The 18832-nt window shown below is 36.7% G+C and overlaps 1 protein-coding gene across 1 annotated transcript in view; it reads left to right on the top strand.

The window, feature by feature from the left end:
• The first annotated feature begins 6204 nt into the window (after nt 1-6204).
• Nucleotides 6205-18832, top strand: part of prom1b (prominin 1 b) — a 38646-nt gene continuing 26018 nt past the window's right edge. The window contains 4 exon segments of the mRNA XM_048197650.1: nt 6205-6795; nt 15045-15106; nt 15248-15274; nt 16709-16914. Coding sequence (XP_048053607.1) covers nt 6531-6795; nt 15045-15106; nt 15248-15274; nt 16709-16914 — 560 coding nt within the window. The 5' untranslated portion in view covers nt 6205-6530.

The raw sequence follows: 18832 nt of genomic DNA, 5'->3' as shown, positions 1-18832 counted from the left end.
CCTTTGTTGTTGTTAATGTCATTTTTAAGTGTTTGTGTAGTGTGGAGCCATAATGGACACTTTCATTAAGTGTTTCATAAGACACCAGATTAGGTTACAATGCTCATATATTCATAATATTTACATATAATAAATAACTGTATGGTTTTATTAATGTAATGTCTATACCAATCAGGCATAACATTATGAGCACCTTCATAATATTGTGTTGATCCCACGTTTAATAATAATAATAATAATAATACATTTTATTTGTACTGCGCTTTTCTTAAACCCAAAGCGCTACAGTAATAGAATAAAACAAAAACAACAAAAGCAATACAATTCATTAGAGAAAGACAGCCTTAAATAAATGTCTTAATCAACTTTTTAAAATGATCCAACGTTGGTGCATTTCTGATGGGTAGAGGAAACACATTCCATAGCTGAGGGCTTTGTATGAAAAGGCTCTTTCCCCCATGGTCTTTAGCTTACATGAAGGCTGGTGAAGTGAAAGAGAGTTAGAAGAGCGAAGAGAGCGTGATGGAGTATAAGGACTGATGAGATCACAAAGATACTCAGGTGCAGTCCCATGAAGTGCTTTGTATGTTAAAATAAGAATTTTAAAATCAATTTTTGCTGCCAAAACAGCCCTGACCTGTCGAGGCATGGACTTCCCTAGACCCCTGAAGGTGTGCTGTGGTATCTGGCACCAAGATGTTAGCAGCAGATCCTTTAAGTCCTGTAAGTTGCGAGGTGGGGCAACCATGGATCAGACTTATTTGTTCAGCACATCCCACAGAAGCTCGATTGGATTGAGATCTGGGGAATTTGGAGGCCAAGTCAACACCTCAAACACGTTGTGCTCCTCAAACCATTCCTGAACCATTTTTGCTTTGTGGCAGGGCACATTATCCTGCTGAAAGAGGCCACAGCCATCAGGGAATACCGTTTCCATGAAAGGGTATATGGTCTGCAACAATGCTTATGTAGGTGGTACCTGTCAAAGTAACATCCACATGGATGGCAGGACCCAGGGTTTCCCAGCAGAACATTGCCCAAAACATCACACTGCCTCCGCCGGCTTTCCTTCTTCCCATAGTGCATCCTGGTGCCATGTGTTCCCAAGGTAAGCGACACACGTGGCCATCCACGTGATGTAAAAGAAAACATGATTCATCAGACCAGGCCACCTTCTTCCATTGCTCCGTGGTCAGGTTCTGATGCTTGCGTGCCCACTGTTGGTGCTTTCGGCGGAGGACAGGGGTCAGCATGGGCACCCTGACTGGTCTGCGGCTATGCAGCCCCATACGCAACAAACTGCGATGCACTGTGTATTCTGACACCATTTTATCATAACCAGCATTAACTTCTTAAAGGTGCCCTAGAACTTCTTTTTAAAAGATGTAATATAAGTCTAAGGTGTCCCCTGAATGTGTCTGTGAAGTTTCAGCTCAAAATACCCCATAGATTTTTTTTAATTCATTTTTTTAACTGCCTATTTTGGGGCATCATTAACTATGCACCGATATATAGGTTGCGGCCCCTTTAATTCTCGTGCTCCCCCGCCCCCGGAGCTCGCGCTTGCCTTGAACAGCATAAACACAGTTCACACAGCTAATATAACCCTCAAAATGGATCTTTACAAGATGTTCATCATGCATGCTGCATCCATACATCGGATCATGTGAGTACAGTATTTATTTGGATGTTTACATTTGATTCTGAGTTTGATAGTGCTCCGTGGTTAAAGCTAACATTACACACTGTTGGAGAGATTTATAAAGAATGAAGTTGTGTTTATGAATTATACAGTCTGCAAGTGTTTAAAAATGAAAATAGCGACGGCTCTTGTCTCCGTGAATACAGTAAGAAACGATGGTAACTTTAACCACATTTAACAGTACATTAGCAACATGCTAACGAAACATTTATAAAGACAATTCACAAATATCACTAAAAATATCATGATATCATGGATCATGTCAGTTATTATTGCTCCATCTGCCATTTTTCGCTATTGTTCTTGCTTGCTTGCCTAGTCTGATGATTCTGCTGTGCACATCCAGGCGTTTTGCCATTGTCTAATGGCTTGAACATGAGCTGGCATATGCAAATATTGGGGGCGTACACCCCGACTGTTACGTAACAGTCGGTGTTATGTTGAGATTCGCCTGTTCTTCGGAGGTCTTTTAAACAAATGAGATTTATATAAGAAGGAGGAAACAATGGAGTTTGAAACTCAGTGTATGTCTTTTCCATGTACTGAACTCTTGTTATTCAACTATGCCAAGGTAAATTCAATATTTAATTCTAGGACACCTTTAAGCAATTTGAGCTACAGTAGCTCGTCTGTTGGATTGGACCACATTGGCCAGCTTTCCCTCCCCATGTGCATCAATGCCAGTTCACCACCTTTCCTTCCTTGGACCAATTTTGATAGATACTGACCACTACAGACCGGGAACACCCCACAAGAGCTGCAGTTTTGGAGATGCTCTGACCCAGTCGTCTAGCCATCACAATTTGGACCTCAAACTCACTCAAATCATGATGCTTGCCCATTTTTCCTTCTTCTAACACATCAACTTTGAGGACAAAATGTTCACTTGCTGCCTAATATATCCCACCCACTAACAGGTGCCGTGATGAAGAGATAATCAGTGTTATTCACCCGTCAGTGGTCATAATGTTATGCCTGATCGGTGTGTATAAAAAACTAAATCACTCAAACACACATATATATGAAGGATAAAGATACATATACCTCATGAAGTTCTCATTTTTTGCACCTATTTTTAATAAAGTGACTGTTTGCACAGCCACTCTTACCAACAGACTGCTTTCTCATCAAAGTTTTAGTTATTAAAATGGACATCCCCACTGACACCTGGAGCTGTACAACTAACTTAATATTCACTCGAAAACTTTTCACTGTATGTCTTGTAATAAGCAATGGTATTTTCAAATCTATTGAATATATTACTTTCCAACAACTGTCCACTGAATATTCAAAAGTTAAATTTGTGCAGCAGCCATGATCCTAACAGTCACTAGAACTGTCTCTCACATTCTGACTTGAGTGGCGGCAAAAGCAAGAGGTGATGTAGCTGTCAAGGACTGGATTAAACTCAACCTCTCTGACCCCAAGCCAAAAATAGTCACCTAAAGATTATGTAACGCTAAACTGATCTGTGCTAAAACCATAGAGATCTGAACACTAAACCGATTGAGATTTTGACTTGGAATGTGTGTAAAATTAGATCACAGAATGAATGAATGAATGAATGAATACCACTATGAGGCAAGTCTATTTAAAACTGGATTAGAAATCTCCAAATACTTAGGCTGTACAAAATCTCTAGAAGGCTCTCCGTTGCTAGGTTGATATACTGTGGAGTTTCAAGCTCAGTCTTTAAAAAAAAATCCTCACTTTTTCATTATATTACTTTGCATTTGGTTTGCTCCCCATTTGCATTAATAACAAAACCACTGCTTGAATGAATAAAATCTGGTAATCATGTTCTCAAAGGTTGTACCAAAGAGCATCTTGCACTTCAGTCAATGCAAGAACATCTATCACATGAGTATGCTCAATATCACAAATTTACTTATTAATTTAGCTTTCTGACCTAAAAACAGTGCATAATCTTGAATATATTTGACATACAGTGTCTTAAACATACAGTGCTCAGCGTAAATGAGTACACCCCCTTTGAAAAGTAACATTTTAAACAATATCTCAGTGAACACAAAAACAATTTCCAAAATGTTGACAAGACTAAGTTTAATATAACATCTGTTTAACTTATAACATGAAAGATTAATAATATAACTTAGAGAACAAAATTTTCAGTTTTACTCAAATTAGGGTGATGCAAAAATGAGTACACCCCACTGAAAGTCTCTGAGGCAAAGCTACATTTTAGACTACAAATGTCAAATTTAACAAGAATTCAATCACAGGTGAGTCTAATCATTCATTACACAGGTGTCCAGCAGACAGTTGACTATAAAAGGGTGTTAAAACCCATTCCCATTTCATGCTGTCAGCAATGGCATCACATGGAAGAGAAATGTCACAAGACCTGAGAAAGAAAATAATTTCTTTACACCAGAAAGGTGAAGGCTACAAGAAGATCAGCAAATCTTTACTTATCAGTCAGAATACTGTAGCAAAAGTGATATACTGAAAGAGAAGATGCTACCATCACCCCGTGCCCTTGGTCGTCATGCACTTTTCCAACATGACAATGATCCTAAACACACATATAAGGCCACTGTTGGATTTCTGAAGAAGAACAGGGTGAATGTGATTCAGTGGCTCCTTCATCTGAATCCATGTGGAACACCTATGGGGAATTCTGAAGAGACAAGTTGAGCATCACTCTCCATCCAGCATCCAGAGGTCATTCTTGAAGAATGGAAAAAGATAGATGTTGTAAAATGTCGCCAACTTGTTCATTCCATGCCTAGAAGACTTGGTGCTGTCATTAAAAATCATGGAGGCCATACAAAGTACTAGATGTAGTAGTTTTTGTTGTGGGGTGTACTCATTTTTGCATCACCCTAATTTGAGTAAAACTGAAAAATGTGTAATCTAAGTTATATTATTAATCTTACTTTCATGTTATAAGTTAAACAGATGTTATATTAAACTTAGTCTTGTCAACATTTTGGAAATTGTATTTGTGTTCATTGAGATATTGTTTAAAATGTTGCTTTTCAAAGGGGGTGTACTCATTTACGCCGAGCACCGGAAGTTTTTACATTTCAGGTATTTATTTATTCAAATTCACCTCTTTAATACATTGTATTACCCCTTGCACATACATATGTTACATGTTTAAATATGAAAATATTTTTTCTCAACCTAACTGTGTCATGCATTTTTACATTTATTATTTATTTTTAATCATAAAATGTTGTTTATATCCAGGTTTAAATTAGATTTTGACTTTTGGACTCCACTGTATAGTGAATAGAATATGTCAGTCCCAATTAAGAAGAATTCATGTGTCTGTAGTTGAATTTTGAAGACTTGTCTCAGGGTGATACACAGGCCTATTAAATATTAAAATAATCCTTTCCTTTTTTTTTTTTCTTTTTTTTTGATAAGAGCTATTATTGTTTAAAAAGTATAGAACAGTTGGGTTTATGGACGAAAATAGGAAAAATATAATCATGACTTTTTCTATTTTATTGTCCTATTTACACCTGATCAAAGCTCTCTTTCTCTTCCTCTGCAATGTGTGTTTGTGTGTGCATGTCGAATTTGGTTGTGATGTCTGACATAATACAAATTGTGGCCTCTTTCTCTGTCTGTCCTTCTCTCACTTTCTGTTCTGTTTGTTGGTATTCATGTCCATGCACACACAACCGCACAGAGGCTTTTCAGCTGTTCCAAATGAAGCTGTGGGACATTTCAGGGCAGAGGACCATCAGCTAGTGTCTTGGCAGTCTGGAGTTGCTGCTTTTCAACTCATTTGACTTTTTGACCATACTTAAAGAGAATAGAACCACGTATTTATGTGAAAAGGACTGGTAGTTAAACTTTTCATGGCTCTGAAGTATCCCATTTACTCAGAATTTGTCCTCTGCATCTAACCCATCCAAGTTAGTGCACAGACTGCACACACATTAGGAGTAGTGAACACACACAACCAGAGCAGTGGGCAGCCATTTTGCTGTGGCGTGCAGGGAGCGATTGAGGGTTAGGTCCATGCCTTACTCAAGGGCACCTCAGTCATTTCCTGCCAGTTTTGAGAATTGAACCCACAACCTTCAGGTTACTAGACTCTAGGCCATGACTGCCTAATGAGGATTCATTCTATGCATGTAATATAATGTATAACATCCGATAAAATGTATATGATCTAATAATCTAACAATCTGGATTTGTTCTAGAGAAAATAAAATGCATTTATTTGATAGTTACTTAGCTAGATAGCTAGATAGATACATTAGAATGAATGAATGAATGAATGGTTTTGTAATCTTCATATTTGGCCACAAAGACAAAAGTTGAAATCTGTTATTTTTTTTAATAAAATCACCCCCTGCGCCACATGGTTCATTTCTTGACAGTAGTTATATTGTCTGTAATGTTGTTGGACCGTTATATGCTCTGTGCAATTTTAGAGAAGACACTGTAGTTGTTAAAAACTACTTTGACTTGGCTTGACTCATCTAGACATGATTTCCCTCTAAAACCATCTCTAATGCGCGTGCACAGAGACTCCTCCGGCCATCAGACAGAAGTGGAGCGCGCAGCGGGAGGCGCAGGTCAGACAAACACTCAGCTCATCCTGAGCTTTCCAGACCGCAGGGATGTTTACCATGATGCCATCAGAAGGAAAAGGGGAATAAATGCCTAAATTGGAATATTTTTTTCATTATTGATTTTCTTTTTCTTTTTTATGTGTCCCGGGTTATTTTTTAATTTTTTTTATTTTTAATGTCGAGGACTAGAGAGCATTCCAAACAAATATACTTTTCTCTCACTTAATCTGTCCTTCCCTTCACTTTCCATCCTGTTATTAATCAAAATCATGCCGCGAAAAGGACTGATGGACATGTGGTGGAAAGTAGGGCTCGTGCTGGTGATGTGCTGGGGTCTCACGAGCAGCGAAGCCCGGGAAGAGCACCATAACTCGTCTTCGCGCACCTCGATGTTCAGAGCGCCATTGGATTTTGGCTTCGTGCCGTCGGTGGTGTACGAAACGCACGCGTATTATGAACCGGGTCCCATCGGTGTTCTTTTCCACATGGTCCACGCGTTTCTGTACGTGGTTCAACCCAACCCTTTCCCCAAAGGTGAGATGCACACCGGCTTGGAAACACTCAAAAGTTCTCCACATTCTTGCTCGTGTATCAGATTCACATGGAAAACTTCCATATATACTTACAGAAGTGTGTTATAGACTTTTAGATAGATTAATATTGCAAGTGCCTGCTTTAGTCAGTATCAGATGGAAGTCTTTAGGCATATCGTATGGCAAGCCGTTTAACACCTATTTCTTAAAACTAGTATCTTTGGTAACGTTTTATTGTAAGGAGTCCTTGTTACAGTGTAATTACACAAATAAGTACTGAGTAATATTAATTAACAACAGCATGTACTTACTAGGTTAATATTAGGGTTTGGTTTAAGGTTACTTGCTTGTAATTATGTATAATATAGTGTTATATAGTGTAACCAATTCAATTGTACTTGCTAGTAATCTAATGGTGACTAGTATGTTTTTAAATTTCTCTTGCTTTTCATTAGATGCAAGAAGGCGTACTTATTCCAGCAGAGTATTCAAATAGTCACTAGTACTTCATTTCTTGCTGCTAATAATTATTCCAGTAGTAATAAATATTCTATTGTTCTTGGTACCAAATGACTAATAATACCTGACTAATATAAATTTGATATTTGCATATTTGTAGATTAGTAGACACTAGTATCTATCCCATTTGTTACCTGTAACATGACTAATTGAATAGATGTTGATTGCTATTGGAATAAGTACTAGTATGTATCTAATTAATGGTAGGGGTCATGTATGACATTACTATTTAAGTCAAAATTCAGTATCATTGTTGTTGTTATTTATTTATTTTTTTCATTTTGTGATTGGTTACAGTGTAATTTTGAGCAGCACCTTGCAGTCCTATTCATCAGACAGCATTTACACTGCAAATGATGAGGATTAGTCAGGAACAGCAACAGTTCTCAACACTTTTGAAGAGCTGCACACATGTAGCACGTTCTTCCTGAATGGACCTGAACACAGGGTCTTTAACTACAGTATTTTTAACCTGACACGCGATGGTTAGTGGCAAATTCGGTCAAGCCAGTCGCAGTTAAGATAATTACAGTAATCTGCAGAAAGAGCAGAGACCTGAAGCCTTATGTTTTGATTTTGCCAAATCAACAATAACTATTAATATGCAATAACAGTGAGGCGAAATGGTCTGATTTACACAGACACATATTTTTAGATGATCTGCACTACTAACATAACAACTAATAGAAGTGAGTTTTAAGGAATAAATGTTAAAACAGCTTGCCATAAATACATTCATTGAAATAATGTGTTATGATGTTTATTGTTATGCCTGGATGTGCTCAGTGATCTGCTCATGAATCATCATCATCATCCTTTTGCTTTCTGAACCTGCAGAACCTATGTTGGTTTGGAAACTATTCACTGGATAAGTTTGCACTTGTTTGTACTGATGGTAGTAAGCTGGAGAAAGGAAGTCTGGCTACTATAATAGCTCTGGGGAGTTCATTAATGTACAGATTACCAGGTGTAATTCAAAAAGTGATGTTTTAATCAGTGAGTTAATGAGGAGTGCATAGAGACTGGAATTGTGTGCAACATACTGTACCACAGCTGTTACATTACAGTGTATAGTGAGACCTAGGTTAGCTGACACACAGAGAATTTGGCAGAAGTCACATTTTTATTGGGGTTGATATTTTTGTACATATCAGGAATAATAATTGTAATGAATTGCTTTGTGCAATTCTTTTAGTTTTTGAAAGCCTGCGATAGACTGTTTAATGGCAGGTTTCAATGTGACAACTTACCCCATATCATGTGGCAACATGCTTTAAATGCGTGAGCAACAAGCTCATTGATTGCAGATGTGACATGGACCAATCAGCTTGTGCCAATAGTTAACGCTGTAATTATCCTCTGCCTGCACCATCAGAGTTTCATGACTGAACTATGTATATATATTTTTAATTAGACTTTATTGTATGTGTCTTCACAGAAATTAAATTTCAAAAATACCTAACCCCATATTTACTGGAGTAAAAAGTGTGACAAACCTACCACAATGTGTTTAAGGTCAGGCTGTTGGCAGGTGGATTTCTTTGTGAGGTCAGCATGTTGAGCATAGAGGAGTGCTTGTGCGTGTGTGTGTGTATGTGTGTTTTTGAGTAGAATAGGATTGCACGGTTAAGTCCCTGCAGCCTAACCAATTAGCCGATCTGCTCTATGAGTCACCTGCCCAATCAGGTAAGCTGATAATCTGAGTGCCATATGCTCCAAAGGTACATGCAATGCAAATGCCTCTCCTGACAAAACATGCCTGCAAGAGAACAACCCCAAAATAACCATTTCATAACATTTCTGATTTTATACCACCACTTACTTAAAAATAGCACATTTTAAGAAACCTGTTTTAAACCTGTAAACACGTGGGTGTGGATTAACAGACAGAAATAGATCAAACACAAGCCACTTACTAACAGATATTATTCCTAATGCAATCTCTTTGCTAAAGCATTCTTTGGAGTTTTGTAACTCCTGATTTAAAGACAGGTACTTCTGATGTAGAATTAAGGCTGGATTACTGGATTAAACAGCAGTAACATTGAGCACATGGTTCAGGTTAAAGGCCACTATATTTCTCCCTTCTGTCTGTCTGCAACTCATTTTCCAGATGCGTGACAGCTCACAGGTTTGAACACAGTTGAAGCATTTTGTCTGTGAAGGAAGTGGTGGATTTATGCTTGATAGACATAATGCAGCTTAATCTAACCGCATTTATGCTGTCTGAGGAATGGACAGATGAAAGAAAAGAGGGATGTGAATATAAACAGTCTAAGTCTGAGGTTTAATCCAGGGACTCCCACTGTCTCAGCCCAGATAAAGCTTAATATCTCTGATCACTGGATTTAAAAATCTGCACTGTAATTGAAGGACAGGGAGATCAACACCCAGATATGACCCACTTATACTGGCATTGTCTGTGTGTATATGTGAATTGAAATCTCTCTGTTAGTCACTGGTTTAGTCAATGTTTATATATTTTGTCATTGTGTCATATAATATACTATATTGCTGTCAAAGTGGGTCACAGTTCTAGTCATAAACATTGCATATGTGCTTCATTTGCTTCATTTGTTCAATGTTTTTGAGTAGCTTGATGTATCTGTGAGAAAGGAGGGTAGGAAGTAAGAGTGTGTGAAAAGGGGGTGAGGATTAAATAAGAGAGAAATAGGGTTTGGTAGAAGAAGGGAGAAAAGGGGAAAGAAAGCATTAGAGAGGGAGAGGGACCACTTAACTGCTCAACAGCAACACTGTAAGAGGATTAACCATATGCCGTTATAACCAGTGATACCCTTTCTTGTTCACCCAGGATTTCTCTTGTTCTCTCGCTCTCTCTTATACACAAATGCACAGTCTGAGATAAAGAGTTGCCATATCTCACATACATATGTGTAATTCTATAGTATATAAGCACTTAGATTCTCAACCAACACTTGAACCCCCTAAAATTTAAATTCTTTATTTTCTTGGTAACACTATAATATAAGAGGTAATATAATTAAAAGCAGAGATCAACAATAAACAGATTTAAATAAATACATTTGCAATATATACTAAAACTGTCGATTCTGCTTTGTTCACTTGTATATATATGGTTAATATTTTAATAAGAATTTATTCCTGTAATGGCAAAGCTGAATTTTCAGCAACCATAACCCATAACTCCAGTGAACTACAGAGAACAAATTAAACACATAATAAAAATACATTTAATTTTGTAATGTACTACTAATGCTGTATATTCTGCTTTGTTTACAGAGTTATACCTATTATCTCTCAAAAATCATTCTAATATGCTAATATAACATTTCTTCTTCTTATTTTTTTTTTTTACTGATTTCTTGATTAAATTAATGTTTTAAAGAGCAGAATATATTTTAAATATAAATCTTTGTAACATTATTATTTGTCACTTTTGATCAATTTGATGAATCCTTAATGAATAAAAGTATTGATTCCCTCCTCAGAAAAAAAAAAAAAAAAAAAAAATCTTACTGACCCCAAACTTTTGAATGGTAATATATTATAATTGTATCTATAATATATTGTATCTACAGAGACAGCTGGATCTTTCAGTTTAGTCTTACCCACCCTTACACAATAAAAAATGTCACATAAAAAAAGTTGGTCAATGGTCAGATGTTCTCTTTCTAAGTGGACAGATCTTTACTACAATAAGCTAGTCAGTGTGTCAGGCTCTTATGTGTCAGATATTGCTTATGTGTAGCTTTAAAATCTTACAAAGTGTATTTACATGCATAACTTAAACTATCAGCAAAGACCTACTGGGTCAGCAGAGTGAATTCTGCTTTGTAAAAATGTTATATTGTTTTGACTGGGCAGGTATCAGTGACCTGTAGTAAAGCAGTTCTGCTAGTGTAAAGCACAGTCTTGGCAATGGCGTTATATTTTGGATCATGTTCTGTTGACCTCTGTAAGGTGTCATGCCAGAAAAAAATACCTGCTAAGTTTAGTACAACTGTAAAGAAGCTTATCCTTTTATGCAAAGGTGTTTTAGGGTTAAGTGTTTGTTTATGTTCAGTGCAGTTCACTTCTGCAGTACTTTGCAGAATCGCCACTAGGGGAGGAGATGTTTCATAAAGAATGCTGTAACACTTACATTCAATTATTAGATGAATACGGAAATATTGTGTATTACTCATTATTTTAGTGTGTATTACAGTATATAGTATCCTATATACTACTAGTATTCTTTGTTTGCTAAACTCTCTGAACCTTAACTTTATTCCAGAAAACTTCCTGCATTTTTATGTTTTCATTTATTTAGTATGTTTATCAAATCATTATCCTCATTAGGACTATTGGCTTTTTATTTTTTATTTACGTAAAATGGTTTGATAAAGATATAATGTCTTAATGAAAACATACAAATCCAGAAAGTCCACTATTGCTATCAATAACACCCTCACCTGAAGGAGGTGAGGTAAAGACTATGGTTAGCTCAGATCAGGTAAAACATGATAGATGAGGCTGTGCTGTAGGATATTAGGGTATATATATTATGCTAATATATTGATCTAAATTAATAGCTTTTTATTAGTAGCATTTAATTGCATTTTTTTTAAGTCGGCATGAAATGGAAGTTGCAATAGTCTTTTCTTCCCCATTGTGACTTGAGTGAACAGCTTCTTTATCAAGAAAACTTAGGGCGGGATCTATTTTCCCATTGTGAATTGATTAGATCATTGGATAATGATAAATAATGATGTGCACGGATGAATCATTCATAATAAATACTGCAATATCCCATAAAAAATTTGAATTCTCAATTTTGAATTTGTGGTGACTTTAAGTGTTTTCACTATGGTCTACTTAAAATACCAAAGTTTGTGTGTGTGTGTGTGTGTGTGTGTGTGTGTGTGTGTGTGTGTGTGTGTGTGTGTGTGTGTGTGTAGATGACTTCTAATGGCAATCATGTGGTGTATAACCTGCATGAGAGTCCTCCTGAGAAAATTCGGTTGCAGCTGGAAGAGGTGTTAGGCCAGTAGGGGGTGCTCACCCTGTAGTCTGTGTGGGTCCTAATGCCCCAATATAGTGATGGGGTAACTATACTGTCAAAAAAGCACTGGCCTTTGGATGAGATGTTAAACCGAGGTCCCGACTTTCTGTGGTCATTCTGGCCAAATTTGCCCATTGGCTTCTATCCATCATCATGGCCTCCTAATCATCCCCATATATACAGTATATAAACTGATACAATACAAATACAAATATTGGCACCCTTAGTAAATATGAGCAAAGGTGGCTGTGAAAGTAAATCTGCATTGTTTATCTTTTTGATCTTTCATTCAAAAATTTCACAATTTTTTTTTTACCTTTCATTGAAGTAAAACAATTGAAAGTGTGGGAAAACTCACATTATGAAATAAATGTTTTTCTCCAATACATGTTGGCCACAATTATTGGCACCCCTAGAAATTCTATGAGTAAAATATCTCTGAAGTATATTCCCATTCATATTTACATTTTTTAGCACACCCAGGTGATCATGAACATGAAATTGTCCAGCCATGACTTCCTGTTCCACAGGAATATAAACATGAGGAAAAACAAAGGCCAAATTCCCGTAATCATTCATCACAATGAGTAAAACCAAGGAATATAGTTCTGATGTGCAGCAAAAGATTGTTGAGCTTCAAAAAAATAGAAAGTGGCTGTAAGAAAATAGCTAAAGCATTGAAAATACCCATTTCCACTATCAGTGGAATAATTAAGAAGTTTCAATCAACTAAACATGTTACAAATCTGCCTGGAAGAGGACGTGTGTCTAAATCGTCCTTTGTGTGGTGAGGAGGAAAGTTTGAGTGGACAAGGACTCTCCAAGGATCACAGCTGGAGAATTACAGAGATTAGTTGAGTCTTGGGGTCAGAAAGTAAAAAACAAACAAACAAAAAAACAAAAAAACAAACATTACCTACATCCCCACAAGTTGTTTGGGAGGGTTTTAAAAAAAAATCCTCTGCTCTCATCCAGAAACAATCTCCAGCATATTCAGTTGTCAGACAAGACTGGAACTTCAAACGGGACCAGCTTCTATGGTCAGATGAAACTAAAAAAAGAGCTTTTTGGCAGCAAACCCACCAGATGGGTTTGGTGCAAACAGGGATAAAAAGTACCCCATGCCCACGGTTAAATATACTGCTGGATCTTTATTGTTGTTTTTGCCTATTTTTCTGCTGGAGGTCCTGGACATCTTGTTCAGATTCATGGTATCATGGATTATATCAAATACCAACAGATAAAAAATCAAAACCTGACCGCTTCTGCTAGAAATCCAATAATGGGCAGTGGTTGGATCTTCCATCAGGACAATGATCCAAAACAAACATCAAAACCAACACAAAAATATGTCACTGAGCACATAATGAAGCTTCTGCCATGGCCATCCCAGTCCCCTGACCTAAACCCTAAAGAAAATGAGTGGAGTGAACTGAAGAGAAGAAGCACCGACAGCTGGGAATCTGAAGGATCTGGAGAGATTCTGTATGAAGGAATTGTCTCTGATCTCTTGTCAGCTGTTCTCCAAACTTATCAGGCATTATAGAAGACTTAGAGCTGTTATCTTTGGAAAAGAACGTTGCAATAATTGGGTGCCAATAACTGTGGCCAAAGTGAACTAGAAAAAAACATTTATTTCATAATAAGCCTTTCCCCTCATTTTCAATTGTTTAACTTAAATGAAAAGTTAGAATTTTGTGAATTTTTTAATGAAAGATCAACAGGATAAACAATGCAGATTTATTTTCACAGCCACCTTTGCTCATATTTACCAAGGGTGCCAATATTAGTGGAGGGCACTGTATATTGATTGGCTTCATCACTCTGTCTCCTCTCCACCCCAAAGCTGCTGTGTGGTGGGTGTCGTGGCGCAGTTATGTTTGCTGTCGCATCATCTAAGTGGATGCTGCACATTGGTGGTGGTTGAGGAGATTCTCCCTTTCGTATGTTAAGTGCTTTGATACAGAGAAAAGTGCTATATACAGTAAATGAATGAATAACAAATTATTATAACCTTCTGTAATACATGAGCATAAATACACAAACATTGGATATGTATATTATATTCCCTAACCCTAAACCTACCCATCACAAGAAAACTTTCTCTATTTTTACATTTTCAAAAAACATCACTTAGTATTTATAAGCTGTTTTCCTCATGGAGACCGGATTTCGGATATGCCATCTGTGTGGGGACATTTTGTCTGCATAACGTAGGGTTTACCATGATGACATGACCACACACACACACGCGCGCACACACACACACATCACAAAGAAATGTAGGTTGAGCAGATGGTTTGAAACAGATGCTAATGTAGCATTAGCACTGACAACAAGACTCATGCCATTGCCACTGCACAGTTAACATAGCATTTAACAGACACCTGCAGCGCTTTACGCAGGTCTGTAATTAACATTAATCTAATCTGTTGCTTTGGCATAACGATGCATGACCAACAGATCAAATAAAGAATAAATAACTATTTGTTTCTTAGAGTTAAACTTTCAGCAAACATTTTTCTAAATCTTACTTGCTTTCTCACAAATGTTACACCTGTGGAAGTAAGATGCACAGGGCAGTAGAACTTTCTTGTACTTTGAAAAAATCCCTCTCCATGAAAATGATATTTTTCGAAGGTTTCTCGAATTTCCAGTTTATAGTAACCATAACATTTTATTTTCTTCTGCTAAATTTGTTGTTACAGATCTCATTGTTACGATGGTCCAGCAGAACATGGGAGGACTCAAAGGGGATGATTACAAGAAGGTGTGTGTGTTTGGTTCCGCTAGGGATTTATGTGCTTATATAATGGCTATACTGTATAAAATACAATACAATAAAGTAGGATTTCTTTCTCTTTATCTTCGCCATGCACACTGATGTCTCTTCAACTCCACGACAATGCAGCCAGAAAATGTTGTATTACTATTACAGGTACTGTTTAAAAATGGAATATTCTAGTGACTTGTCCATGTCCATTACACGCTCACATGCACTGCCACTCTTTCCATTTTAACTACAAATAATTTAAGTTTTTACTCCAACTTTAATTTTTTTTTTAAATGCAGATGTTTGAAGTAAAGGTTACTGATATTTGTAAAGAAATAAATAATGTGATAAAAATTATATTAATTAATTAACAAATCATTTGTACCCGACACACACTCAAAAAAATAACTTGTTGGTCTAACTTAATTCAATTATGACACCTGTTTCCACACAGTTGAACTGATTTATTTGAACTTAAGATAGGTTAATTGTACTGATGAGTAAAATTCATGGTAATTGAATGAGATCACACCAGTTTCATTTGACATATTCTGTGAATGTTTCCTGAACATAATTCATTCTTGTTGATCCAACCAGTGCTATTGCAATTCAGACTGGTGCCCTTGTGCAGTGTTGCTCAAGTTTTCTGCACTTTTAAGGAAATGGAAAGACCTGTTAGTGTTTAAGTGTTTAATGTTTAGTTATTTTGAACATTTAAAAGAGTTTGTAGCGTATATATATAAAAAAAATTTTGTTACCATCATGGTGAAGATGTGCGCTTGTGGTTAGGTTGTGAATAGCTGTTGTACACAGACATACATGTTTCATGACCATTGAGAGGGATAAAGCTGATGACCATATGTAGACTGTGTAAATTATGTGCTGGCCCTCAAACTAATTTATTTATATTTCTATAAAAACTAAACTAAAACATTACTTTTTCATATGCTAAGTAACATTTATAGCATGCAAGTAATGATCAGGTAAAGAACTTCTCATCACTGGCTTTAGCACAGTTAAAGCTTGTTGAGAACAACATAGATTTATTTCATGCAGCCACCCATAGCCTAACCACAAGGTCTACACTTCAGCATAATGGTAACCTCAAAAAAATCGACATAACAAACTCTTTTAAATGTCAAATATAACTGAACATCAAACTTTAAAAGGTATTTCCCTTTACTAAAAACACATTAAACAGCACTTAAGTTCAACATTTACTGTCCTGATCTTTCCCTACGCAAAGCATGCTGGGAACTAGATACTTTGTCAATCAATGCAACATAAATGATTCATGTCATCCCAACACAAATGGTTTAGGTTAACCTAACATTTTGCAAATTTAATTTCATTTAACATAATACAATTGAGTGCAAATGCCAATTAAGTAAAAAACTAAAGATTTGTGTTGGTTCAGCTTATTTTATTTAAATAAACTGAACAAGCAGCTAGAATCATTTTTTTGAGTGCACATATAAATGACATAATAAAACATTTGTCTATTATTGCAGCAATTCAAGCTTTGTTATCTTTATCTGGGGGCTTTGCTCAGCAAATATTGAGACTGATTATGATTAAATGCTCTCCTCTCCTCTCCAGTCTATCTACTATGAGCTCGGCTTCATAGTCCTGACGGTACTGGGAGTGTTGTTTGTGCTGTTCATGCCGATAGTGGGTATATGTTTCTGCATGTGTCGATGCTGTGAGAACTGTGGGGGTGAGATGCATCAGAGACAGAAGAAGAACGGCGACTGCTTACGAGGATTTTACATGGCCACACTCATCGCTACCTCTGTCTTCCTCGCGTGAGTCTTCTTCACCTTCAAAAAGTGTTTTTACCCTTTATAACTATATATTCCACATGCTTGTAAAAGTGACTTGATATGCATAATGTCATATTTGGTCATTTTGAGATTATTGGCACCATCCAATAATCTGTTCCTGTAAACAGTAGTGGTACTTGTGTCAGTTTGACAGCCTTGTCAGTGGATAATTATGGATAATGGATTTTTTTAAAGGTGCCCTCGAATGAAAAATTGAATTTATCTTGGCATAGTCAAATAACAAGAGTTCAGTACATGGAAAATGACATAAAGTGAGTCTCAAACTCCATTGTTTCCTCCTTCTTATATAAATCTCATTTGTTTAAAAGACCTTTGAAGAACAGGCGAATCTCAACATAACACCGACTGTTACGTAACAGTCGGGGTGTACGCCCCAATATTTGCATATGCCAGCCCATGTTCCCAACATTATGAAAGGCATTAGACAAGGGCAGCCAGTAACGTCTGGATCTGCACAGGTGAATCAACAGACTAGGTAAGCAAGCAAGAAAAATAGCGAAAAATGGCAGATGGAGCAATAATAACTGACATGATCCATGATATCATGATATTTTTAGTGATATTTGTAAATTGTCTTTCTAAATGTTTCGTTAGCATGTTGCTAATGTACTGTTAACATGTGGTTAAAGTTACCATCATTTCTTACTGTATTCATGGAGACGAGAGTCGTTGCTATTTTCATTTTTAAACACGTGCAGTCTGTATAATGCATAAACACAACTTCATTCTTTATAAATCTCTCCAACAGTGTAGCATTAGCCGCGGAGCATAGCCTCAAATTCATTCAGAATCAAATGTAAACAATATATAAGTGTATAAAATACTCACATAATCCGACGCATGCATGCCGCATGCATGACGAACACTTTGTAAAGATCCATTTGAGGGTTATATTAGCTGTGTAAACTTTGTTTATGCACTGTTCAAGGTGTGGAGCACGAGAATTAAAGGGCCAGTAGCCCTGAATCGGCTCATTTATAATGATGCCCCAAAATAGGCAGTTAAAAAAATGAATTAAAAAAAATCTATGGGGTATTTTGAGCTGAAACTTCACAGACACATTCAGGGGACACCTTAGACTTATATTACATCTTTTTAAAAAAAGTTCTAGGGCACCTTTAATGAATTTTGTAAAATATATACTTTAAAAAAGTTCTCATTGAATTAATAATTGAATATTATGTATACATTGCATGCTGAGTATTCTGGCATCTTACTCATTTGACATGTGACTTTTTACATGCTTTGTAACAGAAAACTACACATATTTGAATTTGAATGCAGGGTTAGTCATTTGGCAGTGGCATTTAAAGCTCAGGTGATTGGGACAAAAAAACCTGGACTTCAAACATACAATTTCGCATACAGGGTCCTTCAATAGCCTATATATTTATTACCAGATCGGTAAATAAATGTGTCAGTCTGTCTGTGGGCCAGTTTGCGTGCAAATGTGAACAGGGATTCTGGTAAAGAACAGAGGTCACAGCACAGGTACACTAAACCACCATCATCCTATCACTGCTCTCTCTTTCTGTAATAAACACAAGCTGCCCCACACTAATCTAGTCAAGGCTAGTTACTGGGTCTGTGTGTGCACTTGTGTTTTCTAATGTATTCTTTTCTGTCAGATTTGGATCCTTAATGATTGTTCAACTGAAATTTTAGGAAATAAGAGATAATTGGAAAAGAGAAACAAATTGTGCATATTGTCAATTAATTTAGAGGTTTGTTCTAACTAGAGCTGCCCCCTAAAAGTCGACTAACCATTAGTCTACGAGACAGGGCCATCACCAGAACATATAGAATGGGGGGGCATTTTGTTTACATAGGGGGGCACACATTTGTATGATCTGAGAAACAGACTTTCACCAAAACAATA

Source organism: Megalobrama amblycephala, linkage group LG7 (assembly GCF_018812025.1).
Source record: "Megalobrama amblycephala isolate DHTTF-2021 linkage group LG7, ASM1881202v1, whole genome shotgun sequence".
NCBI classification, from domain to species: Eukaryota; Metazoa; Chordata; class Actinopteri; order Cypriniformes; family Xenocyprididae; genus Megalobrama; species Megalobrama amblycephala.
Note: the sequence above shows the minus strand (reverse complement) of the source record. Positions and strands in the feature narration are given on the sequence as shown.